The sequence below is a fragment of the Labrus bergylta genome, chromosome 11, assembly GCF_963930695.1.
Source record: "Labrus bergylta chromosome 11, fLabBer1.1, whole genome shotgun sequence".
NCBI lineage: Eukaryota > Metazoa > Chordata > Actinopteri > Labriformes > Labridae > Labrus > Labrus bergylta.
In genome coordinates this window covers 17,089,166-17,111,450 of record NC_089205.1, presented here as the reverse complement: position 1 = coordinate 17,111,450, position 22,285 = coordinate 17,089,166, and the positions used below count along the sequence as shown (strand labels likewise).

Below are 22,285 nucleotides of genomic sequence, written 5' to 3'. Positions count from 1 at the left end.
ATATCTATTTCTCCTGACATCTTTTGACCTTTTTTATTATTAAATTAAGTGTAAGGAAACATTTGAAGTTATTTCCCACCAAACAGAAAAAAACTGTTTAAAAAAAACACAAAATGAAACAGCCGCAAAGACCTAAACTAATAACCATAGTGAACATCCATTTAGTTTCATGTCATCCATTCATCATGAAACTGCTTTCCTTTTTTGTTTATAATAATATATTTTTTTGTTATGCCCAACCTGGTCTGGAGTGAGAAGCTCATCTCACTTTTCTCTATATTTCGACTGCCTGCTAGCTCTTTAGGATCGCTAACAACAACTCATGTTGGGAAAAGATATTACTCCAACCTGTGCAGCACATGCACAAATAATTAAGTTTGAATTTAGCATTGGATAGCATGGATTTTGTTTGAGTGATTTTGCATTAAATTTAGTCGGCCTTTTGTTGTGAATCCTACAGTCTAAGTGGACGACTCCAATGCTCTCTCCACAGACTGAACCAGAAGAGGATGTACCTGCAGCAGTCACAGGGCATGGGGCTGCAGACCTATTTCAACCAAATGCAGATTGCTGAAGGATCCTATCCCACAGGCAGCCCTGCTTTGGACCTGGCAGCGTCTCAAAGTTCCCCTCAGGGCCCCCCCATGTCAGCCGCCCATCAGCCCCAGCAGCAGGTCAGTCCTCAGGCCTCCCCGCCCTTCAGCCACAGCCTCACCCCGCTGATGGAACCGGGCGAGGGCCTGGTTTACGATCCCTACATGAGCCACCACCACTACACCCACCACCTCCCCCCTGGATCTCACCTCCACCACCAGCTTCACAACCTGCAGCCTCATGAAGTGTCTGCAAGCGGCCTGGGCTTCAGCTTCCCTCCAGGCTGTGAGCAGCAGCTCCTGGGTCCTTCCACAGAGGCTCTCCTCCCAGATCAGTACGAGTTCCCTGCCTTGGACCCCAACTTGCTGCCCCCGCCTGCTCCGGGGGAGGCTGAGGCTGGAGCTATGGGCGGGGTCATGGCTGGTCAGGGGCAGTCAGACAGCCTGGGCCTGCCTGGGCTGCAGGGCTCCCTCCTGGACAGTGAGATGATGGAGACTGTGGACTCCCAGCACGGCTTTGTACTGGTCAACTAAAACCAGCTGAAGGGGGTGAAAGAGAAAGCAGTATTAGGCAAAGAGAACCTACACAGCACTAAGAGCAGAGAGAATGGAGATGTAAGAGGAGGCCACAAGCGTAGCAACAGGGAAGAAGTGTTCATTTTTGTACGACTAATACAAACTTTCATTTCTTAGTTGTGACAAAACCTCAGACAACCTTTCTACCAAATTCCTCCCTTAGCCTACCTCCCCTTCTCCCCCTCCTCTGTTTCTGTTCTCATGAGCCACGTGAGGCAGGAAAACAGGTCCCACATGTGGCACAAAGTAAGCTTCACCATGATGATTTGGCGCGGCTGCTGTTGTCACAGATTTTGTGCCCCCCCCCCCCCCCATGAGGACTGCACAGTTCAGCCCGGGGAGCTGCTGCATGTACTGGAGGCTGCCAGAGTGCAGCTTCACCTAGAAATGGTTTGGAAGAGAAGGACAGAAGAACTGACTGACAGACAACCAAAAGGACAACGGCTGGCAGTGCTTTTTGTATTTATAATAGGACACAACAACAATAGACTGGTTCTTATAACACTTTTGAGCTTTTTTTTTTTTTTTTTTTCAGTAGATGAAAAAAAAAAAAACACAACTGAACAAGAGAATGGCCCTCATTTATCACGGTACCATAATTCTAACCACAAATTCAAGTGTTTTCCTCCCCACGCTATATTTGTCACACTACTCTGACCACAAACATGACGGTCGTATTCAGAACAGCATATGTTTCAACACTACCATCATTAAGAACACTTTCCGCTTGTCTTTAGCTTAAACTAATAACTCTAAACATGCTGATTGAAGCTCAGGTTGGAGAGTAATGCAAACGTGTTGCTGTTTTGTGTTTTTAACAGCGCTAAAGCTAAGCGCTAGCACTAAGCACTCTTTCCAAGCTTGTTTATTCAGTGTTAATTTACAAGATAAATGATAGATACTACATTTCTGTAGCTGCAAGCTTTAAAGCAGGTGATTTGACTTAAATAATACACATTCTTGGTGATCTTTGTCTTTTTCTTATTTGTTACTACTGATCACGATTTATTTCTCACACTACTGAACTGCTTTTCCTTCTTACAGTCAGATTGCACACACTTGCCGGTTTTCATTTTACTCAATAAACGAAGGATCATTCCCAGTTATTGCAGTCAAAATGGCCACGTCTGTTTTAACAGTTGAACTGTGGGTCGTGTGTCTGCCTGATAAATGAGGGCTGATGTAATTATCGTGTGTTTGGTTGAGAAGTAGCGGTGTTAGACAGTCGATATTATTCGATTTTTGTGGCAATACTGAAGCAATATTATTAATCCTTAATGTAGAGGGACGATGAACGGAAGCATCACCTGTGCAGCCAGCTCTGATTGGTTCCCGGGAACCAGTGTCGTCAGCAGTGACATCACTCTAGCCGATGATGTAACCAGGAGATAATCTCTCACCAACTCGACCCCTGGGAGTGCAGGGACGGGCCTGGAGACAATTGTGTGGCGATGAATGTGTTTGTGTGTGAGAGTACGTGAGTGTGATTACCGTTTGTTTGCACAATTCCTACATCAAATTTGTCAAATCCTTCATGGTCATTCCTAAAAATGACCGACACTGTATTGATGTCTCCATTGAAAAGAACACAAACTGTGCTTTTTTTCCCCCCTCAGTGCACAGTCAGTGGTAGCTTTTAGATGAATTCTGGTTGACATCCTCAGTGCTCCAGTCATGCCTCTGTGTTTCTTGTAATAATGTTTGTAATAATGGAGTGACCCCCTAAAAGATTCCCTGCATTGGATTTCATGAATGAATGTTTCCTCTCTGACGTTTGAAGGCTGCTGTGAGACAAAGACGAGCACGTCATTGGCCTGACACTGGATTTTTCACTATAGGCTCTAAAACGCTCTCTTTGACTGACAGCTAGCCAGCAATCAGACGAGAGATTTATTTTTTACAGCACTTAGACTGTGTTCAATTTTACTTGAAGCGCACACATGTATCTACCCTGATGATGATGATTATGAGTTATTAAAAAAAAAAAAAAAAAGAGCACCCTTTCATGGAACAATGGGACAGTGAACATCCGAGGGTGAGATGGGACTGTGACCATTTGCCAGACTGTGTGACCCTCAGTGGTCATAGGTTAAACTGTAGGAGTGTTTGTGTGCAGATTAGACTTGAGACAGGACCCGGCAGAGTTCACAATCAGAGCCTCAAACATCACAAGGGTTTGTCTTCATCATTGAAGTCAACAGTCTTAAAAGATGTTTAGAAAAATATGGACCAACTGGTGTTGCAGTCCGGTGCAGAAGTAAAAGGAAAAGTCCACCCTGTAGTGCTCATTAACCGTGCTTCATGTGAGATGTGACCTCACTGATCGCCTGTGACTGAAGAGTGATCTCTCTGCTGCTTGATTTTTGATGAACCTGATAGATGCTTGGTCTATTTGATGATGGAAAATAGAGGGACAAAGCAATATAGAAAAACCTTATGGCCTTTTTTCCCTAACAGTCGAAAGCCCAATAGTAATTAGTTTACTTTAATCCAGCATAAACCTAATTAATAACAAATATACTTTACTTTTTGTAAAAATATATAAATGTATACATTTAATCTCATCCCCCAAAAATGCTGCTTATCTTTACCTGAGACAAACAGACAATATCAAAAACAGACACTTTGCCCCTGATTCTTTTTTCTTCAGTTGTGTTCTTTTAATTGTCCTGAGCCCACAAAATCAATAATATGATATATTTTTGTCACCGTTCAAGAAGTCAGTTCTGATTCTTTAGAGGTCACTGTTTTTCCCTGACATTTGGCAGAAGTACTGTTAACTCCAGGAACAATGGCTTTAAACAGACCATTGTGCTCTGCAGCATGACATGTCGCAAAACTGGACCGGTTGCTTCTATAATAGTTCCACCCTGAAAATTGACTAACTACTTGTCTTTTGTTTATGTGGTCTTACACCCACGTGTTATTGATAGGAATGAGTTCACACCCAGTTTGTAGGTCTTGTGGAAGATGTCCTTTAGAAAGAAGGAGGAAATCAAGCAGCAGAGTTGAACGCATTCATAGCATTAAATCATCAGTGTCAGCGGTCCAGTATCAGAGGGTGGATTTAGCCTTTTATGTGAATATTGTTTTATTTTGTATAAGGTCAGGCTGGAGTGGCTACAGGTTGATCTGTTGAAGTTGAATACTAGAGCACTTTGACAACAAGGGGAAGAGGTGATGTAGCGGGAGAGGAGGAGGAGGTGGAAAAGGTTTGTATTGCTCTGCCGTTTCCTGGCAGATGAAACAAAACCCACAATCTTTAGGAAGCACCTTTCTACTCTCTCTCTTCCCCAACTAATAATGGACACAAAACACATTTCTTTCAAAGAAAGACACACCAACACTTTATCTGATTGTTGGTTTTTAATCCAAGTGAGAGTCAACGATTTTCAGTTAATGATGAGTGTCATTTGTAAAAAATTAGAGGTGTAGTGAATCGTCGGTGTTACACCGAGGTTGATTTTGTGTTGAACGTGTTCAGTGTGCCTTTTACTTTTTTCAATCTAAATTAAGATTTTGAATAGCATAGTTTTTTTTTCTGTTTGAACCCGTTTATCATTGATTTTTACTATTACTTTTTCTTTTCTTCCGAAAAGTAGAGCCAGGTTTTACAAAGGTACAAAACCAAAGTCCCTCAGAAGTTTCCCTGTACAACCCACCGTGTGGAGTTTTGGAGCTTCTCTCTCAGCTTCTCTATCATGCTTTTTTTTTTGTTCTCGTTGGTCAATCAGTGTATGCCATTTAAAAGTATTATAGCAATATTTCTCTAGCTGAAGACTCAAGTCATGAAGATTCTAGTGGACGTGTTTCCAAGTTGAATAATTTCACCTCCTGCTGATAAAACAAAACATCAATCTATCAATAGAAATCCAGTTTTATATTTACCTTCATTGATGTTGACCACACATAAGCTAACTTGCTGTTGAGATTAAAAAAAGTTTATTGAACATCAAAGTAGTGTGGAGTTTTTCCTGTGTGTACTTGTTTGAGCATTATTTTCATTATGACTGTTTTCTTGAATCATGTTTCTGTAATCCAATTGTCCTTTAACTATAAACTGCAGCCATCTGAAAGCACCCAAGTGTTGCATGATGTACACAAGTGTAATGACCTAGAAAAATGAATCACACCAAGTGCTTGGTATAAACGGTTGAGTCACAGTGGAACCTGAAGTGATTTCAACCACAGCTGAAGCTCCAGAGGCGGCCAATCCAGCAGGAGCTACAGAACTGGTTCTGTTTCAGGGTTTGTAGTTTAAGCCTTGAAGTAGCGCCTATAAAATCTAAACAAAGTGTTTAAATGTTAAACACTGACCCACTCCTAGTGATAAGGTGTGTCACGCATACCTCCACTTGAAACATTCCCAGAGAGTACAGATGTGTAGTTGTCCACTCAGGATTCGGGGGAAGGATCAATGCAGTCAAATGAAGAATTCCAAAGATGATTTGTTTAGCTGCTGCAGTACCTGGACACAATATATATTTTTTTAACGCAGTAAAAGTAACAGACATGTAAAAGTATATTTTTGTGCTTTCTAGAATGGGTTGATTAGCAGAGGAGAGTATTAACATCAAGTGAAACAGCAAATACACAACACGAGACATCTTTGAGATGTGTCCGAATGAGACACATCCAACACCACCACAGAGAGTTTACACCACATTTACATCACTCACATGTTTCAGGTTGATGCACACAGATGCCAAAAGATAAATTCACATTAAAGGGTTAATGTATCCAGTACACTATGACGAATTTAGTAACACTCATCATGAAGATTTTGAACACAGACATCTATAAAAGTCAATATTCACGTATTGAAGTAATTAAATGAACTGAGACCAGAGCACTACAGCAGCCCACAGCGCTTTTGCCCGGCTGTGGCTCAGTGGTACCGGATGATTGGGGGGTTTTGATCTGCAGCTCCTTCTGTCTCATGTCAAAGTGTCCTTGGGCGAGACACGGAACCCCCATATTGCTCCTGCTGATGCTTCAGTGGCTTGTGAATGTGTATGAATGGATTAGGTCATGCTGATGGACACTTAGCAGCTTCTGCCATCAGTGAGAAACTGTGGTGTGAATGGGTAAGTGTGAAGTGTAAAAAAGGCGCTTTGGGAAAGTCAGAAGACTAGAAATGCTTCCATTTACAGTCTGAATTATGCTAGAGTGAGCAACATCCATGAGAAACTGGGATCAACATCAGAAGGGCATTGGAATTCTGGGGGGGGGGGGGGGGACCCTAACCCTTAATAATGACAATGATCTACCAAAATGATTCTACCTTTAAAACACCACAATACCCCTAATGGCTTGCACACATAAATGATCATATTGTCACTTTGATTTAGTCCTCAGAATCAACTTGCTGGTCCACATCAAATATTTGTGTTCTTTATTTCATAAACTTTTTTATTCCCTTCAATGATAAACACTTTCAGGGACACTTAGTAGCAACTTCTGGCTGCAGCGAACAAGGAGTAGAAAGACATAATTCTAACTAAGTACACGGAAAAAAGAAAAATACTTCCTGCATGCTCAATGTCAAACTAATATTGCACTTGAATTCTGTGAATTCTGTTTGAAGGCGGAAAAGAATAGTAAGCCCTGCACATATCACTTCAATATAACTTAACCTGTCTTTTGTAAATCCAGATGTGAGCAGCTCCAGCATCTTACTCAACTCTTTGTCACTGTTTTCACATGCTGGGGACTGAATAATTAATCACCACTGATGAGGACTGAGGCCCAGTGGCTCAGCTCACTGATCTCACCCACATTTAGTCTGTCTTCATGGCAATCCGCGGTCAATATGTATTTAACTACATGAAACTTGAACACCTTTTCTAAAAGAGAAGCACAGCTAAGGGGGCCTGTCCTGAGCCGAACCTTGATTGGTTGACCTTGGCCACAGGTCTGAGAAGAAGGTGGCAGGTTGCCCGCTATTAATACATTCGGAGAAAATGGGCTATTAGAAAATGAACAGACACCCTGGTGTGGTTTGAGAGCTGACGTTTGTCCCACTTGGGTGGAAAAGGATCATGAAGCGAGAACAAGTCAATCCAATCAGCCCACTTAGCCAGAGAACAGTTAATCCCAATAATATACCAACAGTCTCACTTCTTTTCCTGGGATCAGACCCTGAACACAACACGCTGCTGGTGCTGCTGATCCAAACTGATAAGTCTGAAATATGGGATGAGTCACACTCAGCCGAAAAGTCCCCCTTCATCAGATTCAACGGTTGACGTAAACCAACATTTCGCATCTGCTGCCATTAATCAAATATTGATTCGACCCTGTTAAATAAGCTTTGAATGGGAAAGCCCTTTCAAAATAAACAAATCTCCTTCAATTTAGTCCTCAACACTCTTATGTTGCTGTCATACGGAGAAAAACTGAAGGCTATTTTGCAACAACATTGGTTGCTATATTTGAAAAGTGTGACCTCGCAGCAATTTTCCCTACAAGATGGCAGCATTTTCCAGTTAAACGTAGTTATTTATAGTATGAATCCAGTGCCATTGTGTGCTGTGGAAACCTTCAGGCAGGCTGCTTGGCAAAGACGCTCGTATGGAAGAGAGGCAGAGAGAAGAGAAGCTGATACATGCACATACAGCGGTAATCTTTTTTTCATCAAACACCACAATATCAGGGGCCTATTCACTCATCAGGCCAAAGTATACTGTAATGACATCAATGGTTGCCGTGACAACGGGAGGAGGGTGGATGACAACATCCTACTGCGTCGTTTATAGACCAGGGGATCACAGCACTGTGTAGAATTAGAACTGCAAAAAATGGAAAAAAAAAAACACGGAGAGAAGATGGTGCAGGAAAAATAATGAACTTTTTGTTCCCTAGACGCAGTTTTTCCCTGAAACTCTCTGTGCATGAATACACAGAAATATATACAAAACATGCATTTAAGTCTGACGCTACTGCTGCAGCTTAGCATGGCATGTGTGATTGTCTTCTATGAAATCAGCTCCTGATTGAAGGTCATACTGCACCCATGATTATTCTCCTTTGTCTCTGCAAGCAGATGGACAGAGGCTGAAATCCCAGTTCGGATGACCCAGAAGTGCCTCGAATACCATTTCCTGCAGGGTGAATGTTTCATACCAAGCCAAGATATTATCTAGAGGAGAAAGTTTATAGATCCCATGATGCCTTGCTGAAAGATGACAGAATAAGAGAGATGGAGGAGGAGGGGGCTGTAGCGACAAGGTGACTGAATGAAAATAAGAGCTCCGCCGCTGCTTTTCTCATTGACTGATGGTTGTCATTTGTCACCCTGAGAGCATCTGACCTCACTATGCATGTGTGTGCGCATGTTTGTGTGTGCTGTGTGGGGGCTTTGACTCCTTTCATTATAAATGACACAGTCCTGGGAGGCAGCTGCACTGACGTCAGAGCTCTCTCAGCGCTGTCAAGGGCTCTGGCTGCTGAAAATCTGCCCAAATAACAGGATCTAAATAGAAAGAAATAGGTTGTTGCTGTTTCATTACCGCCTTGTGAACTCCAGCGGATTTAGCGAGGGGGGGGGGGGGGGGGGGCAGATTAGACCTCGCCCTCGAGTAATCACGCTTAAATGAAGATTTTCACTTGTAGGAAAAATTGCAGTTCAAAGCTTGGCCTGTTCCCTGTGTTTAGATCACCAGCTTATATATGAAGAAAAGTTCAAATATGTTTTTTCTTCAATCCCACAGGCTCTATTGCTCTCGAAAAGCTCAGCTTTATTCTGAACAGCTCTCAAGGTGGTCTCGCAGTAGCAGAAAATGCTGACACAGCAACCTGTGCATTAAAGAGTATGTGCACAATGTGGTATAAAGCCAAAGAAGTGCTGGGTGGAGGATTGGGAGGAAACATGGCACCAAGGAGGTCTGGAGGGAGATTTGAAGAGATTAAAAAAGGCGGGTTGAGATTCTCATAAAGATCAGTGCCATTTAATTTATTGTCCTAATCCTCTTTGCCTGATTGCTCATTTGGATTTAAACAGAAAAGTATGGTGCATCTAACCTTTGGCGTGTACATCAAAAGAAGTACAGCTCAGTTTTCAGTCCAAACCGATATAAACATGTTTTTCAAACCTTCAAACCTCTCCTGCTTCAGAAAGACAAACAGCTCTTCTCAGCCGAGCCCTTATTTTGCAGAGTTCCTCAGAGTGAGGGCAGTTGTCAGCTGCAGACCCTGGCCCGCTCTGCATGTTCCCTGCAGCGAAAACAGAACCAAGACTGCTCTTTCATCTCCACAGCAGCTGCTGACCAGGTTAGAGCTGACCAAATACGAGAGCAGCAACATGTGAAATTAATCCCACATTTTCATTGAAAGGCCTTAAAGCTGTTGTTACAAAGCTAAAGGAGTACTTAACCGTCCTGGATTAAGGATTTACTTGCGCTGTGATAAACACTTTGTTCACTTAAAACACTTCACAAGAAATACCTGCTTTGGAGACCCTTCTCCACAAAGTCCGAGGAAGGCTCAAAAATTCTGGACAAATGACTGGAGTAAGACGGACATCCTTGAGGAAAACTCAACTCTTCTCTGCAAGACAACAGTGACCAGGTAGATTTATTTTCCAACAAGTGAGCAAAGACACTGTTTCAAAGTTAAACAGAAACTGCTTCAACACAACAGTACTTAAAGAAGCTGAGTCAGAATCCAGAGTTTAAGAGAATCCAGACCTTAAGGCAGTAATTTTCCTCCATATTGTTGAGCAGAAACTAGTTATAAATGCAGGCTACACAAGTTCATTGTGTTACTTTATTCAGATCAAGATACAGTTTCCCAAGTGTGAAGAAATTCAAAAAAAAAATAAAGCACAGTCTTTGTGATACAGGACAATCAACAATCAGGGTTTATTCAAGAAAACAAAATGGCAGGGGAGGGGGAGAAGGGAACAACGGGGGAAGTTCAGAGAAAAACAAGTTTATTCTATTAACACATACAATCCATTTATTCAACCCGCCCACAACCACCCACGCTCCCACCCCCTAATAAAACATTATGCAGCCTTACGTACACATGCTCCATTTCCCCAAGCCCACTTTCTTTAAAAACATGCACTTGTTCTCCATCGCGTAGATATTTTTAAGCAGGAACCATTGGTTGGCTCTTCATGTTCACTGCAATCTCATACAGTAGAGGACCTGGCATGGATTCAAGGGGAAACTGGGTGGCTCTAGGACACGTGTGTCTTGGTTTTGTTTGTCGCAGTCTTTACAAATGAAGTCTATTTAGAATGGAGTGGCTTTACAAAAAAATACAGGACAGTTGACAGTAGTTTACCCAGGCGTACGAAAAGAAAACACCACTGCTATCAAATCAATCAAAATCAATGGCACACCGATTAAGAGCAATGCTGAGAAGATCTTGCGAAAAATCACAACTGATGACTAATTCCCAATTCCCCTAACAAAAGTTACTTGGAATCCTTGGGAGGAGTAATTACGAGCAACACTTCACGACTGAGCTGGTCCCTATTACAGTGGGCCGAGGTAATTCATTTGTTTGACCAATTCAATCTGAGTTGCTGCAAAGAACAAACAATGCAGAGGGGTGAGGTACTCTGCTAGATAGAGTTTGGAAGGGACAACATTTGAGATTGATTAGAACATGCAATCATTGAAAGAGTTCATCGGATTACATGCAGTAATGGACATCCCATTATTTCTTTGTCACAGAGTAGTACAAAACAGTTCTGTGAAGCATTAAGGAGACAACAGGTTTGGTCTGGTGGAAGAAACTAAACCTGCAGTCCTTTCAATCACTTCTCAGCAAAGCGTATCAGGGAAAAGAGCGCTCTCAGAGAGAGAAAGAACAGCTAAATAAACAGCTTGTAGAGCCATCTGCTAATGGAAGTTAGCGCCTAGCATCGGGAGAAAAGTGCAACGGACATAGACATGTGGTGTGCTGCAATGACTGTGGCTGAAGTACAACAGTGGCCCATGATGTAATAGGGAGGAATGTGAGAGGGGTTCTGGTTAGCAATGCCTAGCTAGTACAGTAGCACATAAGTCAGCATGCACCACTTAATGCAAGTTCATCACACTTTGCTTTTTAGTTTTTAACACCCATTTACAGCAAAGAGAGGTTAACGTAGAAGCCTGTGCTATGCCTTGACATGGATTAAACAAAAGATAAAAAGAAAAAGATAAAACCATTGTTAACAGCTTTTCTCTATACATTTACCAGTTGTTCCTGAACATCAATAAATATCTTGTAAAAGTGTTTGCGTTGTTGTTTTGGGTGGTTGTCTGATTTAGAGATGTGGGGTTGGTTTATGCTAGGGCCAGAACTGGAAAAAAAAGACAACAAGAAAATCAGAGTTTTACTCAAATCATTTTCTAAAGCATGCTAATGATGATTCATCTCATTCTAAATGCAATCAAGTTAATAAAAGAACCTACCACTGATTGCCTCCTGGGCAAAGTACTTGACATCCATGTCTGTGTCTGTGGCCAGTTTCTCCAGCACTGGCTTCACTTCGGACTGAAGGGCACTGAGAGACAGAGAAAGAAGGAGGCACATTTTTTTTAACATACTATCAAAGCAGGTTCTTCATTTATGAGTCAATGCACATTTTTGTCACATTGACATGAAATTTTAAAAATGACATACTTGCTGTCAAGGACTGGCCCAATCTTCTGAAGGGACTTTGCTACGTTGAAGCGTACGTTTGCCACCTGGTCATTGGACATCTTTAGGACCACTGGAAGCATCTGCTTAGTGGTGATATCCTGACCACATGCCTCTGACAAAGCCTGAGACAGAATACCAGTGGTCAATAGAGACAGTAATTCAAATTTACAGAAAACTTTAAAGAAGAAATAATATAGTTTCAGACCTTATCATGAAAGCAAGTTAATAGGAGATGCTAATGACTCACATTGATGCAGAATAGAGTAGTCATTCTGTGGAGGTAATTGGGGTCATTGGCCATGCCCAGCACTTTAGGCACGATGGTGTTCTGAGCCCACTCAGCCCCAAACTTCTCCACCAGCTTCATCAGATTACAGGTGGCTGCCTCACGGATGGCATACACTACAAAACAGTGATACAGTATAGTATGAATGCTGTCCCTGAAAAGAGTCTGTGAACATACTTCACTTGATTTATATAGAAACAAATGCCAACTGTAAGGGAAACTGGAAACATTGTAATTGTGTAGACTTTATTCATATAATTTAAACTTCTAGCCAAATGTTAGTCTTGGGCATCAGAGAATTCACCCAGAAACATCCAATTTAACTTTCATCAAACAGCAGAAATCATGGAGTTTTGTTGCTATGTACAAAGAAACAAAGAATCTCATTATGTTAGAGACAGTGACCGAGATTATGGGCTGATTTCTGTAGTCCTGTCTGACTTTGAAGGGCTTACATAAGGGTGGCACAGCCCTTACCCCAGCCACAGCCACAGCCACAGCCAAACACACACACACTCATGTACGGAAACTCACACCAACAGCATTCCAATGATGTAACCCAGCTGGCCCTTTGTCCTCAATAGTGCGCGTGTGTCTGTCTAATTAGAAAACTTGATGTGAACAGAACACTATAGAAGAGGGAAATGTATGCAAAAGACAATGTGTAGGTTATAAAATAGAGAAGTGTGCGTTGCTAAGCTCTGTGAGTACACAGCTGTGACAGCATTTGAATATAGGTGAAAACAGAAAAGAGAAGCTCCCACTGCAAACAAGCTCAGATAGACTCACCCAGAGCGACCAAACATCAAGTTTGAACCCTATCGTGTACAGCTTCTATATAACAGGCTGTGGCCTACATTAACCTAAGTTAAAAACAAGGAAGTTCAGTAATATATACAGGAAAATTTGAATGTGCGTAAGAGTAGCTTGCTCTTAGCTCTTTATATATTGTAAATGTAACTAAACCCTACCCAACACAGACTGCTATTACAACCTTGCTGAAGTGTGTTGTGGAAAAATAACATGTAAAAATTATATACAAGATACTTCAAAATAAGGACTCTGTGTTTTGTTAAGAAGTGGGACAAACTGCAAATGGATAAAAAAAATAAAAAAAGAATTTCTGTAAAAACAACTGTTTTGTCCAATGATTTCTATTCTACAAACTTCTCCTAATCCAACATAACTGCTTTGAAAAATGTATCCCATTAGAATGTCTTACCATGGTCGATGAGCCAGGCCATACAGAGGGTGTTGAGTTTCTCATCAAAGAACTCGACTCCCTGGGCAAAAACAGACACATGTGTAATTAGAGCTTATTCCTGAATGTCTTAAGTCAAATCATTCCTAAAGTCCTCTGTACTTTTCTGATTTTCCTGGTAATATGCATAGTACTAATTAGAAAGACCTTTACAACATATTTTATATGGCCTTTAATGTTCCTGAACTCAGTGACTCACCAGCTGTCCAGCCAACAGGGGCATATACTCTATGATGGCAAGGCGAACCCTCCACTTTGCATCCTCTGCCAATTCCACAATGGCCGGCAGGAGTGACTGGGAGAGCTGACGAATGCCAATCACTTCATTCACACAGTCAAGGTTGGAGATGATGTTTAAACGCACCTCAGGGCACTGCAACAGAAAAGTAATCAAGATGAGCATCTCAAGTTAATCAGCTCGCCTTCGTCACAGCACGATATTCAGGTGTTAGTCAAAGCGTAATCATCTCAAACGTCATACCTTATAAAAACCTCCTTACCTTTAAAGTGAACAAGCAAAGCCCCTTTAGTCACACAAAACGTTTATCCTCAGGTGACGAACAGACACAACCAATAGTTTGACAGTAAGTAACACTTGTTTACAGAGTGGGAGCAAAGTAGTAGCAAATAAGACACAGTGACCCTTTGAGATGCACCTTGAAGTATTGAAATTGTCATGCCAAAGCTGTCACTTTGGACTGTAATCCAATTAGACTCTTGGTCTTGGTGCTTTTTGCTGTGAGGAAATGGGGCCATCTTTAAATAGGAAGAAGGGAAGTACTAGAAGAACAGTCAGCCTCAAGCAATCAAAAACATTTAAATGTCTTGGTGTTTAACCTGCCAAACTGTAATTTCATCAAAAATTCATGTGATGGAAATGTTTTCATTGGATAAAGCGTTAAGCTAAAACTGTTATATGAACCTGTGTTATCACATGCTTTCTAAAAAATACTTTCACAGGTTAATACCAACACCTACTGCTTGCTGCTTACTTCTGTACCTATCAAATGTAATAAGCATTACACAGTTGCACTGAGTGCACTATTTAAATATTCCTCCCAGACACAATAATTGAGTCTAATTGTTAGGTCTCAGTCTTTGTAAGTCACCCTCCGACCAAGCCAGGTGGCAGACAGGTACGTCTGGTGACTGTGGCTAAGTGGCTTTACCATGTCTCTGCCATGCTGATCACTCAGGGCCAAAGGAAGTTGGTCAAACTTCACCTCACAGGAAGCTTTTGTTCTCAATGTAACAACTGCCTGAAGATAATTAAACCCAGTTGTGTCAATTATAAACAAGAAAGTGGGGCCCACAATTACAAGTGTGCATTTCCTTTACCTCGTCCTTGAGCTGAGCCAGGAAAAGTGGCAGTAAGTGCTCTATTGTGTTGTCCTTTCCAAGGATGGTCGAGAGGCCCATAATGACTGAAGCCAGAGCTGACTTCACATGCTGGTTTGTGTCTGAGACAAGTTCCTGGTCAGGGACAAGACACACAGGAGACAGAGAGATCAACACAAACAAGCAGTTAAGACAGAAAAATTGAAAACAAAAATCAACACTACTGCTATAAGTCATATTTACAACACAGTGCACAGAGGAACACTGTCATTTTCTACTATGTATAAATACACAGCAATGGGCACTTAATACTAGGGCAGACATCAAACACAATGCCATTGTAGTTATCTGCTGGGGGGGGGGGGGGATAAGTTCAAATATGATGTGAATAGAAACAATAATGGCAAAACATATACAAGTGGAACTGAAATGATCGACCAACCTGTCATGTTTACTGATATCAAACATGACTAATGCAACAAATATCTCATGATAACACAAGTACTTAAGGAACTGGTGCACTTTTGAGGACGTCATTTTCTATTATTCTGTAATGTACTAATTCTCTGCCTAACAGTCTTGGCAGGTCATCTACTCTGTGTGCTTTGTTAAAGTATCAAGGGAAATGCAAGTTATCATAATATTACATTTTTACAGCTTTGTAGGTTTTTTCATCAGTTTGTGACCTGTAAATATTTATTCCACTGTTGATATGTTGACAGGGTAAGCACTGTTACCGTTGACACTTATCTTTACTTTTTACAAACAACAGTTAAAGATTCAGGGATTAAAAAAACAAAGCAGGTCTACATGGACTTAACATATCCATTAGTGAATTAAAAAAAATAAAAGACTGCAAAGATTTAAGACTTATTAATCCTTGGAACACAGTTGTACTTACCAAAGAAAAGTACAACAACATTGCCACCTGCTGTTCAAAATCTGACCTGCACTGGCAGTCAGACAAGCAGCCTATAAATTATGTTATCAGCATTTAGGGTTAGATAAGAGACAATCTTACAATTATCAAGGTGTGCCGTTTCTAATTTTGACCATTTCTCCTTCCCCCCCCCCCCCCCGATGTAAATGCTGTGTACTGAATGAGTCTAAGTGTGTACGCACATAATCTAAAAAATATTTTCCTTTCTCAAACTTTAACCCCCCTTTGTTCTGTCCAGTATGTTGCCAAAATATTCTCATTAACAACTTTTTTTGAATTCATTTTTTTTAGTATTTCATGTGAGTGCTAACAAGTCACCTCAAATGCAAAAATCATGTTAACATCTGAGAGAAAAAAAATCTTTAGTTGAGTAAAGATTAGACCTTTGTTCTGTGACAAATTAATTTTTAAATGTGTGTTATAGATTTGAATGCAGCTTAATGAGGCAGCTTTCTGGTTCTGTTTGTAAACACACCTTTAAGCAAGTATAATATGACGTACTGTTTTTAGTAGACACTTTTTCACGTTTTTCATGAATGTTTGCTTCAGATAATGCTGCTTGGGTTTACTTTGGTTGCTCGTCTTATTGGACCCATCACTACATTTAAGTGCCAGTATTTGATTTGGTAAATAAAATATCACTTTCAAAGTAGTAAAGGCCCAACATTAAAAAGGAGTACACCCAGGTTGTAAAAACAAGCACAGTCTCATGAAGGAGGACAAAATATTAACACATCTGCATAAGCGCTTAAGGGAAAACCATTACAAGATAATGCTTCTATGCCTTCTGTGTTTTTATGACTCACAACAAATTTTTACCTTGACACAGGGCAGAATGTGAGTCATAATGATTTGCTCACGACTGTCCTCTGGGAGATTCTCGCAGAATTCTAACAAAGAAGAAAAAGGGTATAATGTCAATAAGATATGGAACAGGAATGAAAATAAGGAAATACAAGAACTTAAATTTAAACCATGACATCCTAGATTTCAATAACTGTCCTTGATGCGTTAACTAGTGTGTAAAAACAAAAAACAAAAAAACGGACCTTTGACTTTGTTGGCTGCAGCAGCACGGACCTCAGCTTCACAGTCCTTCAGAAGATTCTGGAAGGCTGGGACCAGGTCGTTCTTGGTGATCTCTGGCCCAACTGCTTTCTGAAGCTAAAACCACAAAAAAAGGCAACGTGTCTCAATATCTTAACACGCATGTTTAGAATATGCATTTGCAGAAAGATTGTATGGATAATAGTGAGCTGTTAAACATACAGACAGAGAATTGAATAGCCTTATGTTGAATACAAGGTAAATGTTGGCTGTGGGGATCTAAATATTTCGGGTGTCCTTGACATTGATATAAATTGTCTTTTAAAAAAAATGGTTCTCTCAGTGGTTGGGGAATGAAGTTATGATACTTAACACATGCCGACGGTCCCTGGGTATAACAGGTGACATAAGTGTTATGGCATTTGTCTTGAACTTTATAATGATATCAATTCCTGAAATGTCTCAGATGCCACAACAAAGTGGGATTGATGAGGGTTAGTACATCAGTCCATTCAATGATCCACTTCTGACACTATTTTTTTGTTTCTCCCCAGTAATTAATTCGTTGGCAAGTTACCCTTTGCTGCAACAGTGTATGTATCATGGCTGCCCTGGCAACAACTGTTTTGTAGCAGGTAAAAAAGAACAGACTTCAGTGAATTCGTCCTGTGTTTCAGTTAAAAATGAGTGTGGTGCTAGCACAAAGTAAACCCGTTGGTAAGAGTCAGCAAAGTGTCTGCATTTTTTCCAACTGCAAAACAGAGTTCGTGTAGGCCTCCAGGTAAAATGATAGTATTTCTATTTGGTATTGCCACTGGAATACTTTGAATTAGGGCTGGGAAATATATTGACTTAAGATATATCGATATATATTCAAACAAGATATTGGGTGAGACAACATCGTTAATATGGATATAGTTTATGTTGCATTAAAATAACGTTATAGAGGTGCCAGGTCACCTTTTTCTCATCTCATTAATCATGACTGCCGGTCTGTCCCTCTTAACCCTGCTCCTCCTCTCTCTCTTTTTTATTGTATTTAAGGAACATTTTTATTTTATAATATTACTTTTTAAATTCACAAACAGGTAGTTTATTTTTCATGTGTTTTCACTGTTAATAAAAAACATATCGATATATATTGAGTATCGCCGTTCAGCTAATCAGTATCAAGATGCGAGTTTTGGTCCATATCGCCCAGCCCTGAATCTGCCAATATTCCAGTGCAGGTATCCAGTTTGGTATCCACAAAGGGGGAAAACTATTGGAGAATCTGTATTTGCAACATGGGCAATGTGTGAAAGTTGTCCTGGTCGAACTTTATTTTTTTAAATGATTTGTCTTGACAAGAATCGTATTGAATTTCCAAGTAGACCTTGTAATGTCACTGAGTCTGCTTTCAGCCCTCCGATGGCATGTTCAGAGTCTCTAATACAGTCAGAAAATGTGAAAACATAACTTATTTTATAATAACTTCAACATTTGGACTTTTTGCTTAAAGGTGAAAAACACACATTTCATCGTTAAGATATACAACCTGTTATCCTTCATTTGGATTTGACTTTTCATGTGACAACATTTTTGGATACTTCACAGATTGAGAAGGCTCTCACACTGCTCAGTTAAAGAACATGCTTCAGACTTGAAGGCTACAAATCTTTAATGCCTGTCAGATTTCACTGTTTCAAATATTTTCATCAACATAGTAGCCCAGAATGATTTTAAATTAAAGGGAAGTGTTTTCTGAATCAAATTTACAGATGGGATTAACTGAATTTTACCAAAATTTGCCAGCCGATGAGTGGCCTTACACATTTTTAATGAATTGAATGGAATTTTTACCATATACTGGGAAGTGATATAAGCCAAGGCTCAAACATCATTTGGTCTTGGTCTGGGAACATGTGTGCACTCTGGAAGAACATTAGTCAAGGCCTTGAGCCATTTTACAAAAAGCAGGTGCCCATTGTTTCTTTCTAAATGCTGACACTTCACCAGGCATACAGCAAGCGAGAGGAAGTTGACTGCTTACCTCAGAGAACTTGTCAGCCACCATGTAGCGGACCCTCCAGGATTTGTCTTCTGCTGCCTGACGCAGGGTTGGCATCACAAGTGTCTCAAGGTCCTCCTGAGGCAGCAGTGTGGCAATGCTGACACAAGCCTCCACTGCAAGCAGCCGCACTGAGTCCTGAAAATAGAAAAGTAATCATAACAGTTTAACAGTCAAATAAACTTTAAAGGACATGGACACATTGAATGCTACTGCAGTTTAGGCACTGAAGAAGGAAGGCAAGTTTTCATACCTGCTCATCAGAGGCCAGAGCAGTGAAGAGGGAAATAATGTCACTTTTTACATAATCCAGCTCCAGGACTTTGGCAAACTCTCCAAGTTTAGATGCTGCAGCACGACGCACCATAGGAGTATCATCCGAACACAAGGTGCGAAAATGCCTAGACACAGCAATAAACAGTTTATCAGACACAGAAAAACTGACAAAACATCTGGTGCTACACTAAATGATATGCCATTTTTTTTATATTGTACAGAATGCAATGAGAAAATGGAGGTTTAGATTGAATGAAATGTTTCTCTTTGTTGAAAAGCCACTTACTGACGGATCTCAGCCTTGACAGTGCTGGAGACACGAGGATAACAGACACTGAAGAGACCGCAGGCAGATGTACGAGAAGTGAACCAGTCACCACTTGCCAGCCGCTTGACCAAGGGCTCAAAGTGGACCTCCAAGTCAACTGGAGAGTGCTCTTGAGAGATCTTCCGCAGGGACTCAACAGCTTTATCTCTGACTACTGTCTCCTCCACTGTAGCAAGGCTCTCCAGAGGAGGCTGCATATCACAAAGGAAAAGGGGTTAGATGGGGTCAGTATCTTTCAACAATGCTCTATTAGACATTAAAGTGTGTACTGTTTTTACTTTAATTAAAACGAATGTAAAGGCAGGGGATCATTTCAATTATGCCAATATTTAGACACTTATAACGAATGATATATTGTGGGTTAGGTTGATCTAAGAGGAAGTCATCTATATGGCAGCGGTTTTCACCATTTATTCCACTCATCTGGGATGTCAGGCAGTGTCAGAAATGTAAAATAATGCTATTTTTAAAACCCAAAACGCTCGATTGTTTTTTGTTTTTTTTTACCTGTACTTTATTACAGGTAGTGAGCTGTCCTCTGATAAATGATATTTGAAATCCACTCTCCAGTCACTCACCAAGAGACAGTGGACGTACTCTGGTCCTCCAACCAACATAGTGAAATTGCCAAGCTGCTCAGCCAAGGCCAACAGCACTTCATCTTCATCGTAGATGGTGTCTAAATGATGACAGGAAGATTTGTTAAAAAAAAAAGAAAGAATTGCGTGTACATGTAGTCAGGTCTCACGGTGTAACTGGGAAATGTGTAAAGTTACAGTATAACAACAGATTGAAAGGATCACGTGACGTCCATATCAAAGCAGCCCTCAGTTAATAACTGCGGTGTCGAAAACATCATGTGATTTTAACAAGTTACATAAATGACTTTATTACCTGTGAGGAAAGGTAGGAGCTCGGTGCGGGTCCTCTCCACACCGAGAGCCAAAGCAATCGTGGACAGCTTCTTGATGCTGTTCAGTCGTAACTGTGTACAAAGTTTACACACTTTTAGTTAAGTTTGTGCAACAAAACGGTATTTAAAGCCTGACGATAAGAAAACAGCATGCCTAACACATATTATAATATAATAATAAAAGTGTTAACATTACTATCTCGCCTTCAGGCAGCGTCTCCGCAGTGAGAAACGTCGACGTGAGAAAGCTATCGTTACCCAGCTTTGACTTGTAACATGTAAACTTCATTAACTTTGACTTGTAACATGTAAAATTCATTAACAATGAGCAAATAGGACAGCAATAGTCAGTCATGTCGAAATTGCGGCCTTCACAGCCCCGCTGTACCGACTGCTAACTCTCAGGTTTGTCAATTGAAACTGGTTAGCAACAGCGGCTAAACCCATGACCCAATAGGTTTGTCCAACCCAATTCATTTAACTCTCATTATAGTTCAGCTGATAGATGCACCAAAATGCACAATTAACATTATTACAGACCCCCCCAAAAAATGTAATCAAGCCACCGAATTAGCTATGTTGGAAAGGCAGGGTGCGCCCGTCAGGAAAGCTGCAGGTAGGCCTCGGCCCGGGAGCGTAAGCTAGCATTTGTGCTAGTTAGCGAGTTGGTATTCAGGCGAACCGACTGAGAGAATACTTAATACTGCTCAAAATTGTAAATAAAGATTAAAGTAAAAAACTAGTGTTGTTACCTGCACGTCCTCATTACGCAGTTCATCGATGAGAACGGCGATAGGGTACAGAGAGTCGTCTCCATCAGCTCCTGCCATTTTGGACACTGTTGCAGTTACCGAATGGCGCTGTTGTGATGCACTACGGGGTTTCTGCTGGAGCCGAGCGGCTGCAGGGCCCTCCCTTCTCCGCTGCTGCGTTCAAGACTCCGCGAAGAAAACCGTCGGGAGCAAGTCTCACAAAAAACATGACTGAACATTGAAGTGTAATTATATCAGTACCTCTGATATCTGAAAACTAGATATTATCATGATTACAACATGGTTTTACAGCTATATTGTCTGAATTTAAATTACAGTACATTTGAATTTCTAAATCTAAACATGTTTGCTCTCATTTACAGGGGTTTGGTTATGATAATGGAATTATAAACTGAAGTCTACATGAGAAATGGCAGACTTAAAAATAATAATAGTTTCAAAATTAAAGCCAAAGCAGAATAATCTGCATTATTTCTGATGGCCAGTAGAAGGAGACTCCTCTGGCTGGAAAAAAGGACTCAAAATTAGAAAGAAAAAAAAAGAAGAAAGTTTGATTTTACTTATATCATCATGTTTATTTTAGTTTACCTGTGATTGACAAGTTTATAACAGGCCAAGACCTGTAAACCAGCACAGAGTTAATCAGTTAATCATTATCCCAATGTGTCACTTCTGGCTCTGAAAACATACTATAGGTTTGAGATTAAGCAAGATGGGAGAACTGTACAAATACTACAATGTTAATGACAGTGATGTTCTAATTTGCACTGAGATAATGGTAATGAAATGAAAGTAAAATCAGCAATGTTGACAATCATTTATTTTTATAGCCTAATAGTGACACAAAGCCATACGCATATTTAAGGTGATAAAATGTACTGCAGCCACACAATCACCTAAATACAGTCTAGATATGGATCAGTAAAAAAATATAGAAATGGATAAAATCAGATTGTCTAATGTATTCAAATTTCCATAATTCATTCAAAGGTGTTTGTTGTTAAATGTTCTTCCCCTTTTGCCGACCATTTGTCTTCTATAGAGAGGAGCAGAGGTTGGAGGAGAAGTGAGGAGTTGGTTGACTGGATAAAAACAAATTATGGTTGTGAACGGTAACTCATAAATGCATTTGATTAATCTACAAACCTTATCATGATATGCATTTTATATGACACAAATCAACAATTTATGGCAAGCCGTTTAGGAAATTAATATATTGAATGAAGTCTGAATATATTGAATGAAGTCTGAATATATGGA

At 40.5% G+C, this 22,285-nt stretch overlaps 2 protein-coding genes across 3 annotated transcripts in view; one reads left to right on the top strand and one right to left on the bottom strand.

The window, feature by feature from the left end:
* The window catches only part of sik2b (salt-inducible kinase 2b), a 42,017-nt gene extending 36,891 nt beyond the window's left edge, over positions 1-5,126 (top strand). Inside the window, exon 15 of one of the 2 annotated variants that reach the window (XM_020654259.3) lies at positions 494-5,126. In XM_020654259.3, the coding sequence (XP_020509915.1) occupies positions 494-1,127 (634 nt within the window). In that variant the 3' untranslated portion in view covers positions 1,128-5,126. Of the gene's footprint in view, positions 1-460 lie in introns of both variants that reach the window. The other variant, XM_065960731.1, reaches the window with a different exon arrangement.
* A 4,795-nt stretch (positions 5,127-9,921) lies between these two features.
* On the bottom strand, positions 9,922-21,159 carry ppp2r1bb (protein phosphatase 2, regulatory subunit A, beta b). The gene is made up of 15 exons (XM_020654387.3): positions 21,005-21,159; positions 20,234-20,324; positions 19,918-20,018; positions 19,298-19,530; positions 18,989-19,136; positions 18,718-18,873; positions 16,688-16,802; positions 16,458-16,528; positions 14,699-14,833; positions 13,560-13,733; positions 13,322-13,382; positions 12,061-12,215; positions 11,793-11,935; positions 11,582-11,673; positions 9,922-11,469 (listed from the first exon to the last, which is right to left on the bottom strand). The coding sequence occupies exons 1-15, from the start codon at positions 21,080-21,082 to the stop codon at positions 11,453-11,455; spliced, it is 1,770 nt and encodes a 589-aa protein (XP_020510043.1). The 5' UTR covers positions 21,083-21,159; the 3' UTR covers positions 9,922-11,452.
* Positions 21,160-22,285: the final 1,126 nt, after the last annotated feature.

Coding starts and splice junctions, on each gene's coding strand:
- ppp2r1bb (XM_020654387.3), bottom strand. CDS start 21,082: ATGGCAGGAGCTGATGGAGACGACTCTCTGTACCCTATCGCCGTTCTC. Junction 16,529..16,687: donor TGCAGCCAACAAAGTCAAAG/GTCCGTTTTTTT, acceptor CTTCTTTGTTAG/AATTCTGCGAGAATCTCCCA. Junction 14,834..16,457: donor ACATTCTGCCCTGTGTCAAG/GTAAAAATTTGT, acceptor GTCCCTGACCAG/GAACTTGTCTCAGACACAAA.